This window comes from Natrix helvetica, assembly GCF_964273705.1.
Source record: "Natrix helvetica genome assembly, chromosome: Z".
Classification (NCBI taxonomy): Eukaryota; Metazoa; Chordata; class Lepidosauria; order Squamata; family Natricidae; genus Natrix; species Natrix helvetica.
Genome location: NC_138554.1, coordinates 123,373,075 through 123,393,813, shown reverse-complemented (window position 1 = coordinate 123,393,813; position 20,739 = coordinate 123,373,075). Strand labels below are relative to the sequence as shown.

Sequence of the window (20,739 nt, the reverse complement as noted above, 5' to 3'; positions counted from 1 at the left end):
TCGGAATCCTGGAGGGCTTCTCACGTAGATCTCTTCATCTAGGTCTGCATGTAGATAAGCTGTGTCCACATCAAATTGAAAAACTTCTAAACCAAGAATAGTTGCAGTGGTTAAGGCAATTTTTACACTTTCAGTTCTGACTGTTGGTGAGTAAGTGTTTGTGTAGTCCTCAGGATAACGTTGAGCGAAACCCTGAGCTACAAGTCTGGCTTTGTATAAAGACTCACCATTTGGTTTCTTCTTGATTCTGTAGACCCATCGAGTGCCAATGACTTTCTTGTTTGCTGGAGGTTTTGCAGGTGTGAATACATTAAGTTTCTTTAAACTGTCCATTTCATCCTGCATTGCATCATACCACTTGTCTTGTTCTGAATCAGGAAGCTGTTTGATTTGTGTGAATGTCTCTGGAGGAAGAGTAACGTTGCAAATCAAAGGTAATGGTGACTTTGTCAGTTGCCATGAATAACGTTGTGGAGGGATTCCTTTTGTGGCCCTCTTGGAGCGTCTAGGAGCAACAGACCAGTCTTCTTCTTCATCATCATCATCATCCTCGTCCTCACGTTCGTCGCTAGCATCAGCATCCGCGGCTTGCGAAGACGGAACATCAGTTTGTGAAGAACTGGTAGAAGGAATATCTGCCTGCGAATTGCCATCAGGCTGCGTGGCATCTGGAACACCATCTCTAGGAAAATAAACTTCAGGATCATTGGAATGAATCCTGGACCAGTCAATGTCTTCCTCAAAATTAGCAGATTGTGAAATGACAATCACATGCTTAGTATCAATGAATTTGTACCATTTTGAATTATCATCAATACCCATAAATCTTAGTCTCTTTGCTACTATACCTCCCTTTCTTCTTTGACTTAAGGGAGTGTTCACCATAGCATATGAACCAAAAATATGGAGGTTCTTGAGATCGGGCTTGTAGCCATACAGCATGTAGAAAGGAGTTTGATTGATTACACTGCTCCAAGTACGGTTGACAATGTAATTTGCATATTTGATTGCTTCACCCCAGTATGCGTTACTGAGATTGGCATCTTCTAGAAGACAACGCATCATGGTTTGTAGAACCCCTTGTCTTCTTTCTACGACTCCGTTATGAGCCGGTGTATATGGAGCAGATGTCTGATGAAGAATTCCATTCTTACGCATCCAGTCCTGGAAACGCTGAGACATGAATTCTGCACCACGGTCACTCTGGATTCTGGCGATGCGAACTTGGTATTGTGTAGAAACAAACGCTGCAAAGTCTTTAAAGATCTGAAAGGTCTCAGATTTCTCTCTCATAGGATATACAAATCCATATCTAGAATGATTATCTACAATTGTTAAAAAATACTTTCTGCCACCAAGTGTTGGTGGGAAAGGACCCACTATGTCAGTGTGTACCAAATCAAAAATGCGTGTTGACAGGCGTGTAGCGTGTTTGGGAATTGCAGCCGCCTTGGATTTAGCCTTTTTGCAAACCGCACAATCCAAAAACACCTTACACTCTTTTAGATCCAAACCTTTTGCGAACTCCGGCATCTTTCTAAGAACACGGAAACTGGCATGCCCCAATCTTCTGTGCCACTTGTGAATACACCTGGAATGTAAAGGTTTACCAGTTAGTGAATTCTCAACATTAACAGTTTCATGAGGCCCCTCAGGCTTGCTTTGAGCAACCCGTTTTTGTTTTGTCTGTTTGTTGGCTTTAGGAGCCTTTGGCACAGTAACGCTTTCTCTCTCTGGGACAACTCTCTCTGGGTCTACGTTGTGCCTTTTTGGAGTTTGCATACTTGCCTGTGCTTGCCCTTTAGGCTTTGGCTTTAAGTAATAAACACCACCAATCAGCATGGTTTCAGCAACAATATCTCCATCTTTAACTAAGTAACTTGCTTTTTCGAGGTGGTGAACCTGGAACTTTAAATCTCTAGACAAGTGACTTTGACTAAGCAAATTACTGGTTGCTGAAGGTATGTAATAAACATCAGGGATGTGTGTATCGAGTTCTTCAATGTAAACAGTTCCTTTTCACATAACCTTGCAAGTGTGGTTGGTGAAGGAATACAGTTCTCGATACTCGGGCTCTGGTTCGCCCATCTCTGTGAAAAGTTCCCTTCTGTGGGTAACGTGCACAGCTGCTCCACTATCTAAAGTCCACAAAAGACATCTGTCGAACTTTGGATCAGGTTGTGGAACGTTGGTTATGGCCAGTGTCACAAGTGGAGCTTGTGAATCACGCCTTGGACCACGACGGCCTTGTCTTCCGCCTCTATCTCTGCCTCTGGAATCTGTTCCTCTGGGCTGGTACGTGGCGGGAGCTGGAACTCGTTGGGGACAATCCCGGGTGTCATGTCCCACACGGTTGCAGGTGTAGCATTTTGGCATCCTTGGAGCGTAGCCTCTTCCTCGGAAGGGACGTCTGGCTGGAGCCTTTGACGCTGGAGGTCGTTGCAGATGTGGTGTAGCTAACCTGATAGCTTCGTCTTCCACTAAAAGTCTGCAAACGTGGTTAACTGTGCGTTGAGCAATAGGCACGTAGTTAATCTTTGCAACAGCATCTTTCCATTCATAATTCAATGAGTTAATGATGATGCTAATCATTTGGATATCATCGATTACATGGCCATTTTGTCTCAATTCACTTCTCATTCTTTTCAGTTTGGTCAAATGTCCACCAATTCGTTCACCAGGTTTCAACTTCGAACCATGGAACTCAGACATGAGCAAACATGAAGATTCAATTGAAACGGGCCTGTAGCAATCTTCCAAAATAGCCCAAATTTCTTGGGCAGTTGCATCAGGTGGAAAGATACCCTGGATCTCAATTTCCATTGACATGAGCAAAGTCGTGATTGCTCTATTTTCCAAGTCTCTTATCGCAGGTGTCCACGGTGGAGGAGGAGGATTAAAAATCATGCAATGTGTGCCTTCTCTTCGAAGCAAGAGCGCAATTTCACTGACCCAGGCTTTATAATTCTCTCCTGACTCCTTTAATTTGGACTCACCAGTCAAGGGGGTGACTGTGAATACCTGCTGAGGAATGTGCATCGGAACAATTTGTTGTTCTGGTTTCAAAGCTGGTTGTTGAACCAGGGGATGCTGGGGTTGCATCATTGGCCGTTGCGTGGCAACATCAAATTGGCTTCCTCGAATTCGCCTTTGACTTTGCCTTTTTTCCATCTAGGGAGGATTCGGCACCACCAGGTGTTGAAGACTTAACCTTTGGAGGCAAAGTTTTGGCTTCTAAAGGACTCATAGGTAAATCTCTAGAGCTTTGATGAAACTGAATCATCTTTTGCTCTAATAATTTTTCTCCGCCAGCAGATGGCAGTGCAGCTTCACTTCTTGGCTGCAGCCCTCTATACATGGCCGGAAGTTCAATGGGCTCAAAGGGATCACGTGACCTCGGTGACGTGTACATATCTCTTTGTTCTGATTGACCTAAGAACTTCTCTGTGGGGTGTGTCTTAGGCTGTTGTTTTGAAGAAAAGATGGCGTCCTCAGACATTTTGGGAGTGGGGGAGCTCCTCCTACTTCTCTTCATTTCGTTAAAGCATTCTCTCGCCTCCCTAGTTTATTTTTCAAAAAGCTTTAATCGATATAGATAGCTTTGCATTTCTTCCTCATCATCTGGGAAGATTTCATAAACTTTGCTTTCTGCGTGGGAGGATTTTTTCTCTGCCGGCAGTTGCCGTTTAGACTTTTGCCGTTCATTAATTGTATCTTGATAATCTGCGAGGGTCTGGGAATGGAGTGGCTCTGGCAGAGTGGGAAGTTTTGGCTTGGCCCCCCAAAATTCATAATCTCCTGGAGATATTTTAGAAGGAGGAACCACTGACCTCGTTTCGTAGATGTCGCGTCCTGTAGCTCCTTCCCCCACATCTGGCTCGGCACCTGAAGGAATTTGTTGTTCCTCTGTGTCTGAGGGAATGGATTCTTTGTCAGAAGAAGCTGATCCGTCTGTGCTTGCCCCATCTTTCTTTTTCTTTTTTTTTCTTTTTCTCCGACATTGCTAATTAGGCTTAGTCGGTTATCTTTAGATAGCATGAAGGGAAAATACAGCCATAAATTGTAGCCATCTCAGCTGCCAAGTTGTCGACCAACCTCTGCATACCAAGTTGTCAGGAAAAAAAAAAACGCCCTGTGGAAATCTGAGATCAATGGAACGGGCTGATTCCCTTCCGCATATCTTTTGAGATATTAAGAAAAATAAAAGTCTTTAAAAGTATTCTAATTAATAAACAAACTTTAATAAAAAGTAAATGAAACAGAAATAACTAAATTGTTACATTTTGATAATGAAAGCTCCGGTTGCCAAGTTGGCAGCCGAACAAAGAAGAAAGGAATTCTGGAATGTGTAACGCATGCGCAATAAATCACTTTCAGATAAGAACTTTTTGTTTTATGACCTGCGCAATAAAGCTTTCTTAGTTTAACTCTTGAGTGTCAGTTTAGGCAGTTCAGGTCTAGCAAACTTTTTAACATCGTGACAAAGGCTGTCTTGATATTGATGATGGGATTGTGTGTTTAAGTAGTGGTTGGTGTGTGTTTTTTTCTGGTTTGCTTCTATTTCACTATGGAAAAAGAAGCAAACAACCGACTTCCCTTTCTGGACATCCTAATCTACAAAAAACCCAAAGGCTCCCTAAGACAGACCATCTACCAGAAAAAAACATTTAAGTTTAAGTAGCAGTTGGTGTGTGTATTTTTCCAGGAAACCGGGAAAAAAACCAGAAAAAAAAAACACACCAACTGCTACTTAAACGCACAATCCCATCACCACCTTGCACAGATCAATTCTGTAACCAAGACCCTCATCTCCAGAACCAAACCCCTAGCCGACAAAGACCACCTGAAAACTGAATTACACACTCTGACAAACGTATTAATCTCCAACGGATTCCAAAGAAAAACAATTACCAACCTAATCCGAAGGGAGACTTCCCAAAAAAACCGAGACACAGAACAGGACAGCGGCATCGCCCTCCTCCCTTACATCAAAGGGACCCGAAATAAAATCAGCAAAATTCTCCACAAACACAATATCAAGACAGCCTTCAACACTGACCAAAAAATAGCCAACATCTTAAGAAACTCCAAAGACAAAATCCAGATAGAAAACTAAGGAGTCTACAAAATACCATGCAAAATCTGCCCTGCAACATACATAGGACAAACGAACAGGAGAATAAATGCACATATCACAGAACACAAGAACGCAGTAAGAAAAATAGAAAAAACTCCCCCCCCCTTTTCCAGCACCTTAAAGTACAGGACATGAAATTAATTTTGAAGGAAACAGGTTAATCTCCAAAACTGAACACTTCAACAAGAGAGTAGTTATGGAAGCTATCGAAATAGAGAAACACCCCCACAACATGAATAAACGTGATGATACCTCCCGCCTACCAGACATCTGGGAACCAGCCCTGGTCAACAAACGAGCCCCACCCACCACCCAGGCCGCTAGAACACGAAACGATGGACACACAGCCAGCACCTCTCAGCACCAATCTACCAATCATGATATAACCACACAACCAATCATTCCACTTATTGAAACAAAGCCAGCACTCCACACACCCCCACCAAGATTTATAGAAAGACGACAGCTCTGGCCACGCTTTAAGGCCAAAACCCAGCCTGAAGATGGCAAGTGAGACCTCGCTCAAACGTTGCCAAGACAATCTCAATTTTACATGGGAAACGACCCGAATACAACAAGACCAGCATACATACATACATACATACATACATACATACATACATACATACATACATACACACACACACACACACACATACATATACATACATACACACATACATATACACACATACATACATACATATACATACATATACATATACATACATATATATATACATACACATATACATATACATATACACACATACATATGCATACATGCATACATACACACACATACATACATACATACATACATATATATACATACACACATACATATACACACATACATATACATACATACACATACATACATACACATACACACACACACATATATATATATACATACATACACATATACATATACACACATACATATGCATACATACATACACACACATGCATACATACATACATACATACATACATACATACATGAATAAGTTGGGTAATGTCAAAGTATCTTAAAATAAGTCATTAAGAGAAAAGAACATAGAAGTATTACAGCTCTTTTATTACAATAAACAGACTTGCCGTCTACATCATGCCATGTTCATTCAAAACAGATAACAAATTTTCTGTGCTTAGGTTCATTTGCCCAGATTGCCTTAGATTCTGTGCTTTATTGAATCCATGTGGATCTGGCCCTTTCTTTTGATCTTGCAAAGAACTGCCATGATTTCTTTCATGATACCTTATTAAAATGCATGGCATAAATATTAGTTGAGTTTCAATTGGTTAGCTTTTAACTGTAAAGTATTATTTAGATTTTGAGTGAAACTCAATCTTATTTAATAGTACGAGGTGATAAGTGCCAAGCATAATTAGGGTTAGCGCTGATCCAAATCTTAACCATATTTATGTTTTTCAAATGATAATGCCTGTGGAGTATGTGACCCTGTGGTTCACACTGTCATGCATTTAAAATCACAATTGTAATATTAACATGTAGTATGCAGGCAATTAGAAAGGCAAAACAGTGAAAGAAGCAGTTTTATTATCACCTCTTCCACAATTAATATTGCTATGTATTCTCTTTTCTCCATCTTTAAAGCATGCCGGCTTGTAGCTTCCTGCTGGGCAAGGATCTTTGAAAAGTGCTTATAAGGGATGGGAAATAGAGAAACAAAATTCATATGTGGAAATACAACAGAAGTGGTAGATATACTGGCCATATTCTGAAAAGTTGTCAGCATAAGGATTAGAAATACTGATGATTCCTATGGTCATTTGCTTTGCTGCCAAAGCTCAATGACTGAATTTACTCTAAGTAGAAAACCATAGTAATTTGAAATAATGGTAGATTTTGGAATATTATAGTTATTTATTTGTCCATGTTAATACTTATATTCTTGTGCAATGATTGCATATGAAAGTATATTGCTTCACTAGAAAAACACTCTGAAGCCAGATTTCTAATTATGACAAGAGAGATTATTTTATTCTATTAGTTACAGGGAGAAAAATCTTCCTTTTTCTCTTCAGGAGAAGCCTGTTGGTTGGTGCTCTCATTTAATAAAGGGAAAAATCAGGCCAAAATGCAAGAGTGCTGTTTTACAGGTCAGCTATAAATTAAAATATAACAGTTTGTATTGTTTGTTTGTTATCTAAAGAAAGATTCTGACAAAACTCTGTAGAAAATGTTGTGTCAAGTATCTGGACTGGATTGGTTGGCCAATAAGCAGCAATGTCAATGCAAATAATTGAAATGCAGGTTGAGAGTTCCTATCTTATTTCATGTCCAGCCATTTCCAAGGCTAAGGTGCTTTGTTTGGTTTCATCTTGCTATGAAATGGGACTTCAATAGTGATTTTTTCCCCCTTTTCCTGCAGTTGGAATCACCTGGGAGTCCTCTGGGGCCAGAGCTGCCCATTGAGACAGTAATGGATGACCGGGAGCGTAGGATTTCCCATTCCCTGTACAGTGGGGTTGAAGGGCTCAATGAATCACCCACCAGGAATGCTGCCTTGAGTAGACTAATGGGTAAGTCAAATAGACTTGGTTACCTTGTGCTAGGTTATCAGCAGTTCATAGGGTCTTTCAAACAGATTATCGCTGCTTTTCTCTGTCTCTGTATCTCTCTCTCCCTCTCTCTCTCTTTCCTTCCCTCCCTTTCTCTTTGTCTCTCTGTGTCTTTGCCTCTGTCTTTCTCTCTCTGTCTCACTCTCTCTGTCTTTCTCTCTGTCTGTCACCCTCCCTCTCTCTCCCCATCGTGTGTTTGTGTGTGTGTAGGCAGCATGGATCAGAGCAGTTGGAACTGGTAATTTAAAAGGCTGCTTTTCTCCCTTCCCAACTTTTCTTTGAAGGAAATCAATATATTGATTAAATAAGTGTCTGACCACAGTACAAATAATAAACCTGAGAACTGGTTTTTTTTTAAAAAAATGAGGATGGAGACAGGCTTTACACTACTTTGTGAGATTCTGCCCAATCTAGCTTCATTAACTATAAGTTCAATTAAAGTTATGATGATCAAGGAAGTATCACTGAAGTTTAAGTTTTGACTTTACTTTTCCATAACTCCATATGGTAATGTGAGCCTTATCAATTTTGGACTTTGGATGGTGTTTGTTTAAGAACATACTTTAAAAGTCACACAGGATCTTAAAATGCTAAATTTGTGCATCCTCATGTATTCTGCTCTTTGTGGAGTCACCAAAGGGTTTTTTTTTCTTTGTTTGTGGCAATTTATTAGTGTTGTGTTTAGAAGAGTTGGGGGGAATATTGATATTTACTTAGAGACCCATGTCATTAAAATGCTTGCATTCTAAAGCATTTTGATTAAAAAATACTCTACAGAGGATTGACTTCATATGGAATATCAATATATATTCTGCTTATTTTTTTGTTTCCTGTGGTCAAAGACAAACAGAAGTTTGGGCAAGTAGGGTTGTTCAGTGCTTTGCAATCAAAAGGAAAAAGTGTGAAAATGTGATTTGACAATGCAAGGGCATAACACCTATTTGAAATTCTTTCAGATGGATATGACTTTTCTTGGGCTTGTTCAGCTATTGTCTGCATCTGTTGGACAATGCAAACAAATAGCATATTAAGTTTACTGGGTTTCGGGCAGATGCATCCCCACATATATTCTGACCATTTCTAAATCCAAAGGAGTTTAGTGTCCTATTGTAGTCTATTTCTATTCATTCCTCAATTTTTAAAATTCAGTAATATCTAGCAGGATGCAGTCTGGGTCAGTCACTGGGACCTGAGGTTTTGTTTTCTGAGCTTTCAGATTCATACTGGAGCCCATCTTCAGGAAATATCCCTCTAACACTGAAGATGGGCTCCAGCAAGAGTCTGAAAACTCGAAAGAAAAAACCTTTGGTCAAAGGTGGTATTCAGCCGATTCGGACCGGTTCACTCAAACCGGTAGTGGAAATCATGGGTGGGACTGCCCACCCACCCTGGCTCTACACCATCCTATTTAGGCACGTTTTGCGGCAGGGCACATGAGCAGAAGGCACGTGAGCAAAGCACATACACAGAAGACCTTGTGCCCCCGGCCAAACTGGTGGTAACAAAATGTAAAACCCACCGCTGCTTTGTTTCCTGTGACTCACCCATTCTGTAACATTAACATGGGACATGTACATTCACCTTCATTTGTCAGTAATACCTAATTGTGGCTGGAATCAGAATTGGATTTTGTTGAGGTGTACATAATAGCCATGGCGATGTATGATTCAATGGATGAACTCCATACTAATAAAATCTCTTCACTGTTACGTTAACTTAAAGATTGATGATGATGATGATGATGATATCCATTCAGTCATATCAAACACTTGGCAATTCTATGGGTCTCTCCTCTTCCAATCTTGCACTACTTCTTTGAGTTTTTCTAGGCTCTGGCTAATGTCAACTTTGATCGTGTCTAGAACTAAGTTATCTGGCAACCTAGTTCCTTTTACCCCTAACTCTTAAACGAAATAGCCACATTTAAATATGAGATGATTTAAGTTACTTACTTAAAGGTGTTATATTAATTGTATTCAATTTTTCTAAGATTAAAAGTTCAAGACTTAGAAAAAAATTGGGAAGATTATTCTTAATCTCCACTAGCTGTACTTTCTTTTTCTAAGTTCCAAGCCACATATATTTTAGCTTAGTGCATATTTTCATTCCTTTGTTTAAGAATTCAAATGCATCAAGGGGATTGCAGAATTCAATGCAGCAAGCAGATACCAACTGGACTTAATCTCTTCATATAATTTTAAATTATATTTTGAACACACACACACATTCATATACACACATAACACACACACACACATATACATATATAAATACAAACATACATATGTGTGTGTGTGTGTGTGTATTTGTGCTGATAAATAATTAAAGGGAGACTAGTATAGCTCTGTTTCAAGCTATTTAGCTCTCATCAGTTCATATTTGGGCATACCAGGGGTTGTAACACAAATACATACATACATACATACATACATACATACATACATACATACATACATATGTGTATATGTATATGTGTATATATATATATATATATATGCACACGCATGCATACACACATATGATAATACAAACTAATATAAAGAAAGGGGGGGGGGAGCTCCAATCTATTTTACAGCAGACATAAATACAATTATAAATTTAGTCCTTACTCAGTGGTTATCACATAACTCTCTTCTGTCTATGATCTATCCTGTCTAATCATCAAAACCATGAATCATAAATTCATTTTTTCTGTTTTATGCAAAAAAGTTTCCAGTCAGCAATAAATATATATTGTGTTTTTTCTGATCAAAGAAGTCAATTTGCTATCTCAGTAAGTTCCATTATGTTCACCATCCATTCTTCCATTGTGGATACTGCTGAATCTTTCCATCTTTGTGAATACAGTAATCTCACTGAAGTTATTATGTACAAAAACAAAATTTCATGACTTTTTTCAACTGTTTATCCATCAATCTCTGGTCTCAATTGTATGGTAATATTTAATGTCCTCTGTATGTATTTGAATTTTTTTAGCCTTTTTTACACATCCAGAAAGCATGATAAGCAGCAAAAATATCTATGGACACTAAGCAGCAAAAATATATATGGACACTGAACTATTGTAACTATATCATGGTCACAATATGGCACATCCAACAATGATTTTTGAAATCCACACTGATCTTAAGTTTATCATACCACAAGAATATATGCCATCCAAATCTCACACCTGTCCTTCTAACTGCAAAAGTTTTATTTTCTCTCAGCAGCACCCATTCTTTCATCTAAACCAATCAATTAGCTAAAAATACAATTTCAGATTAGGTAAAATAAATCCCCTCTCATTTTCCTTTGTAATTTATATTTATATTGGGGACAAATAAAGCAGAATAACTAGAGTTGGAAGGGATCTTGGAGGTCTTGTAGTCCAATCCTCTGCTCAAGCAGGAAATCCTGTAAAATGTTAGGCAAATGGTTATCCAACATCTTCTTTAAAACTTCCAGTGTTGGAGCATTCACAGCTTCTGGAGGCAAGCTGTTCCACTGATTAATTGTTCTATCAGGAAATTTCTCCTTAGTTCTAAATTGCTTCTCTCCTTGATTAGTTTCCATCCATTGCTTCTTGCTCTACCCTCAGGTGCTTTGGAGAATAAGTTGGCCCTCTCTTTTTTTCTTTTTTCTTAGCTATGTCCTTTTTCCACTTAAACAGGTATGGTCTGAAACAAAAACATTTTAGCAAAGACCTTCACATTTATCACATAAATTCTCAGTACTGACAATTGTTAACTTCTCACATCTTGACAAACTTCTTATAACTTCATTCCACATCTTAACATAATTATTTTGAAGTTACATACATTCATGTTTGTGATAGTAATTATGTTACCATGGTCTTAAACTTAAAGTCCATTTTGTTCATCAATTATGTTTTATCTTCTGTTTTCATGTTTTGTTAACATCTTTATCTTTTGTTTATTAATCCTGAAGCCTGCTAATGCACAAAATTCTCTTAATTTCCCCATTAATATTTATAAGTGGAAGAAATTTATCTCAGAAGCTCAGTTCAACATTATGGGATTATCTGTTCATTACAGCAATGTTGTGATGGGCACACAATGCCAAAAAGAAAAACAAAACTCCCAAACAAATAAATAAATAAATTTCATATGCATTCATTTCAATTCCAATAGTTATTCTGTTACTGGTGAAAAGTCAGAACTAGATCTAGTAGCATTCTGGCTTATCCTTTTAGTCTTTCACCAACTGTAGAAAGGCAATCACAGTTTTTGTAGAATACATGTACACAATTGCTATTCATACTTAATATAAGGAGTTGACAAAAACTGCTCCTGCACACTCAAGTTTGAAAAGGCAGATAAGGTAGAGTCACATTTAAAGGCCTTCCAGTGGCACTTCCTGCAAAGGCATTTCTCTCTGAAGGTAATTGGAAGGCCTCATTTTAAAGTAGAATAAAATATGAATTAAAATATAAGAATAAAGACGTGGCATAGAAGAGACAGATAGAAGCCTGTTTAAAAAGTCAAGGAAATGTCATCAACCTTCTATCACAACATGTTCCAGTAAATGTCCCTATGTCAAAAGTCCAAAACCACAAGGTTCAAATAAAGTTCGTTAATGACACGTAGTCCATACCTGTAACAAAAAGGAGAAGTAAGACCCCATCTACTTATAAGGCTTTTTCCCCAAAATAACCAATAAGAAATGAGTTAAGTATTTCCGTGTTGGTGCTGCTTTGAGAATGTATAAGAACGTGTGCATCAATAATAAAGGTTGTTCAGAAATTGCAAGTTAGCCATGTGCTAATTTTCTGAACCTGGCTGCCAAATAAACTCCTCCTGTATCCTGAGAAGTCTAAGCTTGTCATTTTCTGCAACAATTCGAGGCTAACCTCTGATCCGGAGATTATGGATCATATTAGAACCATCCCTCCAAGGGTGAAATTCAGTAGTTTCTGACAGGCTCTGGAAAACCGGTAGCGGACATTTTGAGTAGTTTGGAGAATTGGCAAATACCACCTCTGGCTGGCCCCAGAGTGGGGAGGGAATGGAGATGTTGCAATATCCTTCCCCCAGGAGTAGGAAGGGAATGGGGATTTTGCAGTATCCTTCCCCTGCCATGCCCACCAAGCCACGCCCACTGAACCATTAGTAAAAAAAATTAATTTCACCACTGCATCCCTCCTTTCCTCACCTTTTGGTAAAAGAATGAACCTCCATTTTAGTTTAATCACAGTCAAGCCTTACGTACAAACCTCAGTTGCGATTAATCTTAAACTTTGTTGAAACAAGTTGATTTCTTAAGCTGATTTGAACTTGGCCTCAGTGAACAAACTGTAGCTAAGATTAGCCAGTTTGAAATGCTTGAGTTCAACAAGAGAAAGTTAATTGAAAAGGGGGAAAAAGCTGTTTAATGATGTCTGCACACCCACACATGCAAAAGAGGAGGAGAAGAAGGTGAAGAAGGGAAAAGACAAATTCTTCTAAATAAGATCTTAAGTATTTTGTGAAAGTCAATAAAAATGTGACAAAATATTTTGAAATTCTCATTTATCAATTCTTGACATCAATGACTCATTTTTAATTTTTTTCTCTTGCATTGTTATATATTCACCCAGACTAGATAAAGAACATTTTTTGGGGGGGAGGGAGGTTCCAAAATGTATATTATTTATTGTTTTATCATAAAAGTGTGTTTGTTTGTTTGTTTTCATTGGATTTATATGCCGCCCTTCTCCCAAAGGACTCAGGGCGGCATACAACATTAAAAAACACACATCCCAAAAGTTAAAAAGAAATTAAATACATATCCCAAAAAAACAAACCGAATTTATAAGACAATACATTTAAAAATGAATTAAAATTAACAGTCCAGGCCGGCTTGCTGGAAAAGCCAACTTTTTAGGGCACGTCGGAAGGACCGGAGGTCAGGGATTATGCGAAGCTCCGGGGGCAGCTCATTCCAGAGGTTTAAAAGTATTACTTTAAAAGTATTTTTAAAATTGTAGTCTTTTCCAGCTATGTTCTTATAGATACTAGGCTGCAAGTAGATAAATTAGGGACCAACTGTATCAAAAAAAGGGGGGAGGAGAGATTGCTGTATTTTTATCAAATTGGCATCAGTGGACTTAAGCTGATTAAGACAAATAGAATCATTTTAAATTACCTATAGTGGGCCTTTAGTGATACTTTTTCATTGGGCTGGCTTTCTAGATTTAGCCTGAAGAAGGTTCTTATTTAACTCTGTTTCAATCTACTGAAAAAGAAATGCACTTACTTTCAGATTTTAGTTTATCTGCTAAAACATCATCATTCAGGCTTATTGAAATATTAAGAAGTGCACAGAAAGTCTAGGCGAGAGGCTGAATTACTTCTGCCTCTCAACCTTGGAGTCATGATCCGTAAAATGCCATAAGGTTATTCAGTTTCACATTCAATTCTTTGGAGATATTATTAACCATAAAATTAACAATCTTGTAGGTATTATGTTTGAAAACGAGTAGATTTCTACGCTCAACATTAACCTGTCAATCAAAAAGGCTTTTGCTGAGAAAAGAATTAGCTGCTATGCAAACTTGAGCACATTCATTTCAGCTTGACAGTAGGGGATGTCAGTGGGAGTACCTTTCTTCTTCTTCTTCTTCTTCTTCTTCTTCTTCTTCTTCTTCTTCTTCTTCTTCTTCTTCTTCTTCTTCTTCTTCTCCTCCTCCTCCTCCTCCTCCTCCTCCTCCTCCTCCTCCTCTGTCTTCTTCCTCATAGAACATTGGTTAAATTGTACCATTTTATGACTTTCCATGGCAGAATTGTTAAGTGAATCACTGCAATTGATAAGTTAGTATCACGGTTGTTAAATGAATCTGCCTTTCCCATTGATTTTGCTTGTCAAAATGTTGCAAAAGGTGATCATATGACCTTGGGACACTGCATCAGTCATGGTATGAGTCAGTTGCCAAGCTTGCTTCTGACTTTTAAAGTTTCCAGAACTGCTTTTTGATTAGCTAAACTAAGAAAATTTAATATCAGCCCAGTTTACACCAGTTGAATATTTTAAACCAAAATTCTTCATAAGTATGCCAGAATTTGAACGGTCACTCAGGTCTGGAAAACAGGAATTTTATATCTGAAATATATACAACTTGTATATCCCACTCTGTTTAGCTAATCTTCTAAGTCAGTGGTGGGCAACCCGCGGCTCGCGAGCCACATGCGGCTCTTTACACCCTTTAATGCGGCTCTTCTGTGTGCCGGTGCCTGCTCCCCTCCCTCCTCTTGGGCTTCGGAGGGAAGCTTCTGCAAAAGCCCGGGCGAGTGACAACCAATTTTGGTCCTATGACTGCAGAATGCTGCAAAATACCATAAATGCAGGCCAGTTGTTAAGTGTTTCAAATGTGATTGGAACACTCAACAAGGTGACCACAGTGTGTGTGTGTGTGTGTGTGAGTGAGTGAGACAGACAGACAGAGAGAGGAACAGAGAGAGGGAGTGAGGGAGGGAATCAGAGAGAGTCTGACAGACAGACACACACACACAGAGACAGAGAGAGACAGAGAGGGGGAGGGAGGGAGAGAAAGATAGACAGACAGAGAGAGACACACACAGAGAGTGAGTGATTAAGTGAATGAGTGAGAGACAGACACACCCACATACACAGAGTGACAGAGAGAGAGGAAGGGAGGGGAGAGAGACAGAGGGAGAGACAGACAGACACACACACACACAAACAGAGTGACAGAGATGGGGGAGGGAGGGAGAGAGAGACAAAGAGCCAGAGAGAGAGAGAGAAAGAAAAAGAAAAAAAGAAAGAAAGTGGGAGAGAGAGATGAAATTAAAAACAACAACATACAAACCTGACTTACTCAAACTATCCAAGGAAATGCAAGGCCAATGTTCACATTAGTGGTTGTGACTTTGTCAGTCAATGTCAGGATGTAATTTTCTCTACATTGTAAGGCAAATTTTACGGAATTTAACGTTATCGATAAATAATATCGTTCTAAAGTTTTTGTTTTATTAGTTGTGTTATTTGTATCCTCCCGACCTATGTGGATACTTGCATGCAGAATATTCTCAATAAAAACTTATTGAAACTAAAAACAGTGTACCATCCTATGTATTTTCGGTTTTAAAAATGAGGCTCTCAAAGTAAATTTCAATCGTGGTTTTGGCGAGATTTGGCTCAGTTGAAAAAAAAGGTTGCCCACCACTGTTCTAAGTCATGTTGATTGCCCTGTAGATCTTAGTTGCTGATTTAGAGATAAAAAAGCCTTTAGGATTAATTCCAGCACCATAAACTCACTGGTTCAGCCTTAGGAAAGTTTTTCACTTTTAGTTTTATCTTTGATATTAAACAATGACATAAACAAAATGTATGTTAAACATAGTGCACACTTGAACATTTCATGCAGATGGAAATGATGACTACTCCAAGAGAGGAAAGAAAAACAGACAGAGAGAAAAGACAGACACTGATGATTCATTGTACATAAATGCCTAATATGATACTCTTAAATATAGGCCAAAGGTGAAGAAGGATCTATTTTTGGTGTTGGAGATTTTTCTAGGCACTTTTTAATATGGAATTTATTATGATTGCTATATATCAACAGACATTTAGAACGTTGAAATCCATGCCTAGAAATGCTATTTGCAATGAAGACTTATATCAAAATAAATGGCATGGGAATTACATAATTTCTTAGCAATGACGTGCGGTGAGGTTTATGACTGGTGAGGCACTGACACAGTGCTGGGTTTCAAATATTTTTAGACTTGTGGACTTCAACTCCCAGAATTCCACAGCCAGGCATGCTCAGTTCCAATTTAAAGCGACAGCATTTGTTTTTCTCCTTTGCTCCTTCTTTCTTTTTCTTTTTCTTCTCCTTCCCCTCCTTCCTCCCTCTCTCCCTTCCTCCCCCTCTCTCAAACACACACACACACACACACACACACAAGTTGGATTGGACTATCTCTCCTACCCCTTCCCTCTCTCACTCACTCTCAAACAAACCCCCCCACACACAAAAGTTGGATTGGATATCTTTTCCAGTGGCTTGAAAGCAGCTCCTCTGCCATCCCCCCCCCATTCCCCTGCTGCCTTTCCCAAACACCTCCACCATTGCAAATGCAGCCTGCTGTCTGGGTGGGAAATGCCTGGAACACAATAAAGCCCACCCACCACCTCCTGCTGGCAGGCTGGAGTGAGAGGAGAGGCAGAGAAGCTGGAGGGGAGCCGAGCCGAGCCTTCCAAAAGAAAGAGGCTGGGGGGAAGTGTGTGTACTACAGCATGGCTCTTTGCCTGGCTTCCTGCCTCCTCCTGTGGTCTCCTCAGTGCTCACTTGTGCTCTCCCTCCCCAAGTGTAGTTTGATTGCAGGTGGAGCCACGTTGCCTTTTCAAACTTGTAATCAGTGATGCTGGGCTAGATTTTTATATAGTTTTATCCAGCTGTGTGTGAGAGAGAGAGAAATGAATGGGGGCCTGGGGAGGAAGTCACTACACTTGGGGAGAGAGAGCACCAGTGAGGTTAAGCAGAGTCATCCACGGTGAGGCAGCAACTAGCTCAGCTTTTTCCTTTTATTTTTTTTTTCATGATGAGAGTGGTGAGGCTGTGCCTCACTTGCCTCACCTGACTGCACGTCACTGCTTCTTAGTAGTATATTTTTAAAAGTTGCCCTGATTCAAGTCAATGGTGACAATGGAAGTTCACTGAAAGACTTTGGGTTAATTGTTTCGGTCCAACTTAAGCTTGCTGTTATACAAAAGTGATTTGAGGAGGGAATGCTACATTACAAATCTAACAAATAAAATAATTGTCCATCTATTTTCTGCAGGTAAATACCAGCTTTCTCCAACAGTCAACATGCCCCCGGATGATATGGTAATGATAGAAGATGATAGGCTACCTGTACTACCTCCATATCTTTCAGACCAATCATCTTCCAGTTCTCATGATGACATAGGTTTTGCAACCATGGATGCTGGAGCTTGGAGTAAACCAATAGTGAATGAATCAGCAGAATGGTAAATGTTGTGTTTATATGCACGGTTATTTCTCCTTACTCTTTACTTCATTGGTTTCATCATTGAAATAGAAGCAGAACTATTCTTCTAGACGTGTATGGATATTCTGAATTATCTAGGTGGTTGGTTGTCTCAAAAGTCCTTTTTCCAAAAGGCAATTTGACTTTCTTGGTTTTTATCTTTGAAAACATTTCACTTCTCACCGAAGAAGCTTCTTCAGTTCTAAAGAATACCCTTTCTATCTCTTGTCCTTGTAAAGCCATTTAAGAACTTAATGGGGAAAGCAAATTTCATATTATTGTGGCACGGGATCTCATATCAGCATTTTGAAGAGGGGGCAGCAATGATTGCTTGGGCCTTCTTTATTATCTTACATAGGAGAAATACTTCCTAATGTTTAAGTCTTTTTTTTTACACAATCTTTACTAATTGCAGAGAACAACAATAATTCGTATGTGTAGTAATTACGTTCAGCAATAAGCAAAATAAAATACCTTTCTATGGAACTCTTACCAGGCTTGTGGTAATAATTGTCACAAGCAGGTTGAAGTATGAGTGTTTTTCAAGTCTCATATTCTCCCGAGCTTGATATAATTGTGTCAGCAATATCTTAATAACTATTACCCACAGCAAGAATCTCTGTTTGGCTTTGTGCAAGTCAGCTATTCGTTACACACACATGTGCACCAATGTGCACTGGTATTCAGTCATTTTACTCTTACTCTTACTCTATCTTTGAAAAAGCGTTCGGTTGTTATGTTAAAAGCCATTGCTTCCTCTTATTACAATGCTGTTCTATATCACATTGCATTTGTCAGCCTCTGTTTTGCTATTTGCTTTTGGCTGCCATTGAAATGGGGAAGGTGGGGCTGGTATTTGGGAGGGGAAATTTAAGTACAGGAGAGATTGTAAAAAAGGAGTTTTGGTCTCACCGTCTACTGCGCATGCTGCAGATTAGTGCTTGGTGTTGGTCAAGGCCAACCGTCCTACATACCAACCTGATGATGCTCCTTGAAGATGGAACTCACATGACACCTAAGGGATTTGCAGATTGGACACTGGGATGAGGGTTACCAGGGTGAGGGGGTTTGGTCACATATTGATATGTCTGATTTCTTATACACTGAATACAGCATCTTTTGCCTATTGAAACCCCACCCCCTTTGCAAAAATGGACGTACAGAGGGTTTGGGAGGCTTGCAAAGTGCTCCTGGAGGCTGGGAATGGGCAAAATCGAGAAAAAACCGGGCCATTTTTGCCCCCGGTTTTTTTTTACCCAGGAGCACTCTACAAGCCTCTCAAAGCCTCTGCATGCCCTTTTTTTTTTGCGACAAATGGGCCATTTTTTGTTCATTTTCACACAGTCCCCAGGAGCATTTTACAAGCTCCCAAAGCTCTGCATGCCATCCCCCCCCTCTCTCTTTTTGGCAAAAAACGAGGCATATAGAGGGTTTGGGAGGTCTGCATAGTGCAAAAACTTTTTTAAAAACTTGCCTCTTCAAAATCATGGTGCGTCTTATAGTCCGAAAAATACAGTAACTTAGATTTTTGGAAAGGCACCTATGCATTTCAACAGCAATTCCATATCTCATGCCGAAGATAATTTAAGTTGAACCCAGTTCAACTTAGTTGAACCCATACCATCCCTATTTGTTGATGGCCTAGAATTTTATTTTACTTTCACATTTTACAAGCCCATCAATAAGAAAAAGAAAGAACGACTGGCTTTAAAGGTTTCCGTTTGTTCCTACAACTGCCTTTATGCCTGCCCTTTCAAAGGCTCAAAGAGAATAATGCAATTACAAACAGAACAGATCTGTTTGGATCCTTATTTCTGTTGACTGCATTCTATTTGTTAAAAAGGAACCCAGTAAAATAAAATAAACAGTGACCAAGGGTGGTTTTTGTATTAATTTCCTGCTGGTAATGGACAAAGGAAGGATTGTAAAATGAAGGTGTTTTTTTTGTGAGTTTGCTTCAAAGCACCAAGGGGTTGATGTAAAGAAAATGGAAGAAGGGTTATCCAAACAAGAATGGCAGCTGTTCTGAATCATGGCTGAAAATATATGCTTTTTCCAGCCTGACAGTATCTCCTTAATCCTTTATGAAAATATTATGAAAACAAGGGGACAATGAAGCAGGATTAATATGTGGAATTTTAATAACACCGAGGGTCGTAACGGTTACATTCTTTAAAGAGTCAAATTCTTTGTTATAGTACATTCTGCTGTCTGTTGATTCTAGAAATATAAATATCATGTGGATGAAACATGCAACAGTGATACCCATTGTCATTGGGGCACTTGGTACCATGTCCAAGAATTTTATAAGATACATCAACAAATTGCAGCTTCCTGTAATAACACCAACGGAACTGCAATAAACTGCGCTATTTGGAACATTGTATATTTTAGGAAGATACTTGGTTGATACCTAGAATGCTGGCAGCAACCCGTATCAGCCACTAGGACTAGTCAATGGTATTTGTGATGCATTTTTGAATGTTCAGTTGACTGAGTTTCATGTTTACTGAATAAAGGATAATATGAAGTGGCATTAACATTGATCTGAAATATTAAGAACTATTAATGTGAGATATTGTTTGGTTTCACTAAGTTTTACAACAGGTGATTAACCATTTTGTAAATGTCTTATTAAAATGCAACATAATGCTTTTGTACACTTTTAGTAAATCCTGAATATGACATTTTATAGATATTCAGTCCACCTCTATGGAATTATTTTTTCTAGGGGACCAGCCTGGCAGATCAGATATTTTGTGAAAATAGGCAGAACTCTTTAAAACAATCTGGGATTTTTTTTTTGTACTTATTACACTCCATTTAGAAAATTAGCACTAGTAGGGTGATTGATTTATCCATTCATTCGTTAAAATGATTTATTCTCTGGAAATCTATTTTGAAGGTTTAATCCTTTTCGGTGGATTATTCTCTCTGACATTTTACGACATTTTGCCACAGTTGTTAAGTAAATCACTGCAGTTGTTAAGTTAGTAACGCAGTTGTTAATTG

The 20,739-nt window shown here is 38.9% G+C and overlaps 1 protein-coding gene across 12 annotated transcripts in view; it reads left to right on the top strand.

The window, feature by feature from the left end:
• PARD3 (par-3 family cell polarity regulator) overlaps window positions 1-20,739 on the top strand; it is a 648,562-nt gene that overhangs the window by 445,177 nt on the left and 182,646 nt on the right. For 6 of the 12 annotated variants that reach the window (XM_081971097.1, XM_081971098.1, XM_081971104.1 and 3 more), the window contains 3 exons: window positions 7,193-7,267; window positions 7,540-7,690; window positions 17,518-17,707. In XM_081971097.1, coding sequence (XP_081827223.1) covers window positions 7,193-7,267; window positions 7,540-7,690; window positions 17,518-17,707 — 416 coding nt within the window. The remainder of the gene's footprint in view (window positions 1-7,192; window positions 7,268-7,539; window positions 7,691-17,517; window positions 17,708-20,739) is intronic. The other 6 variants (XM_081971096.1, XM_081971094.1, XM_081971102.1 and 3 more) reach the window with 1 other exon arrangement.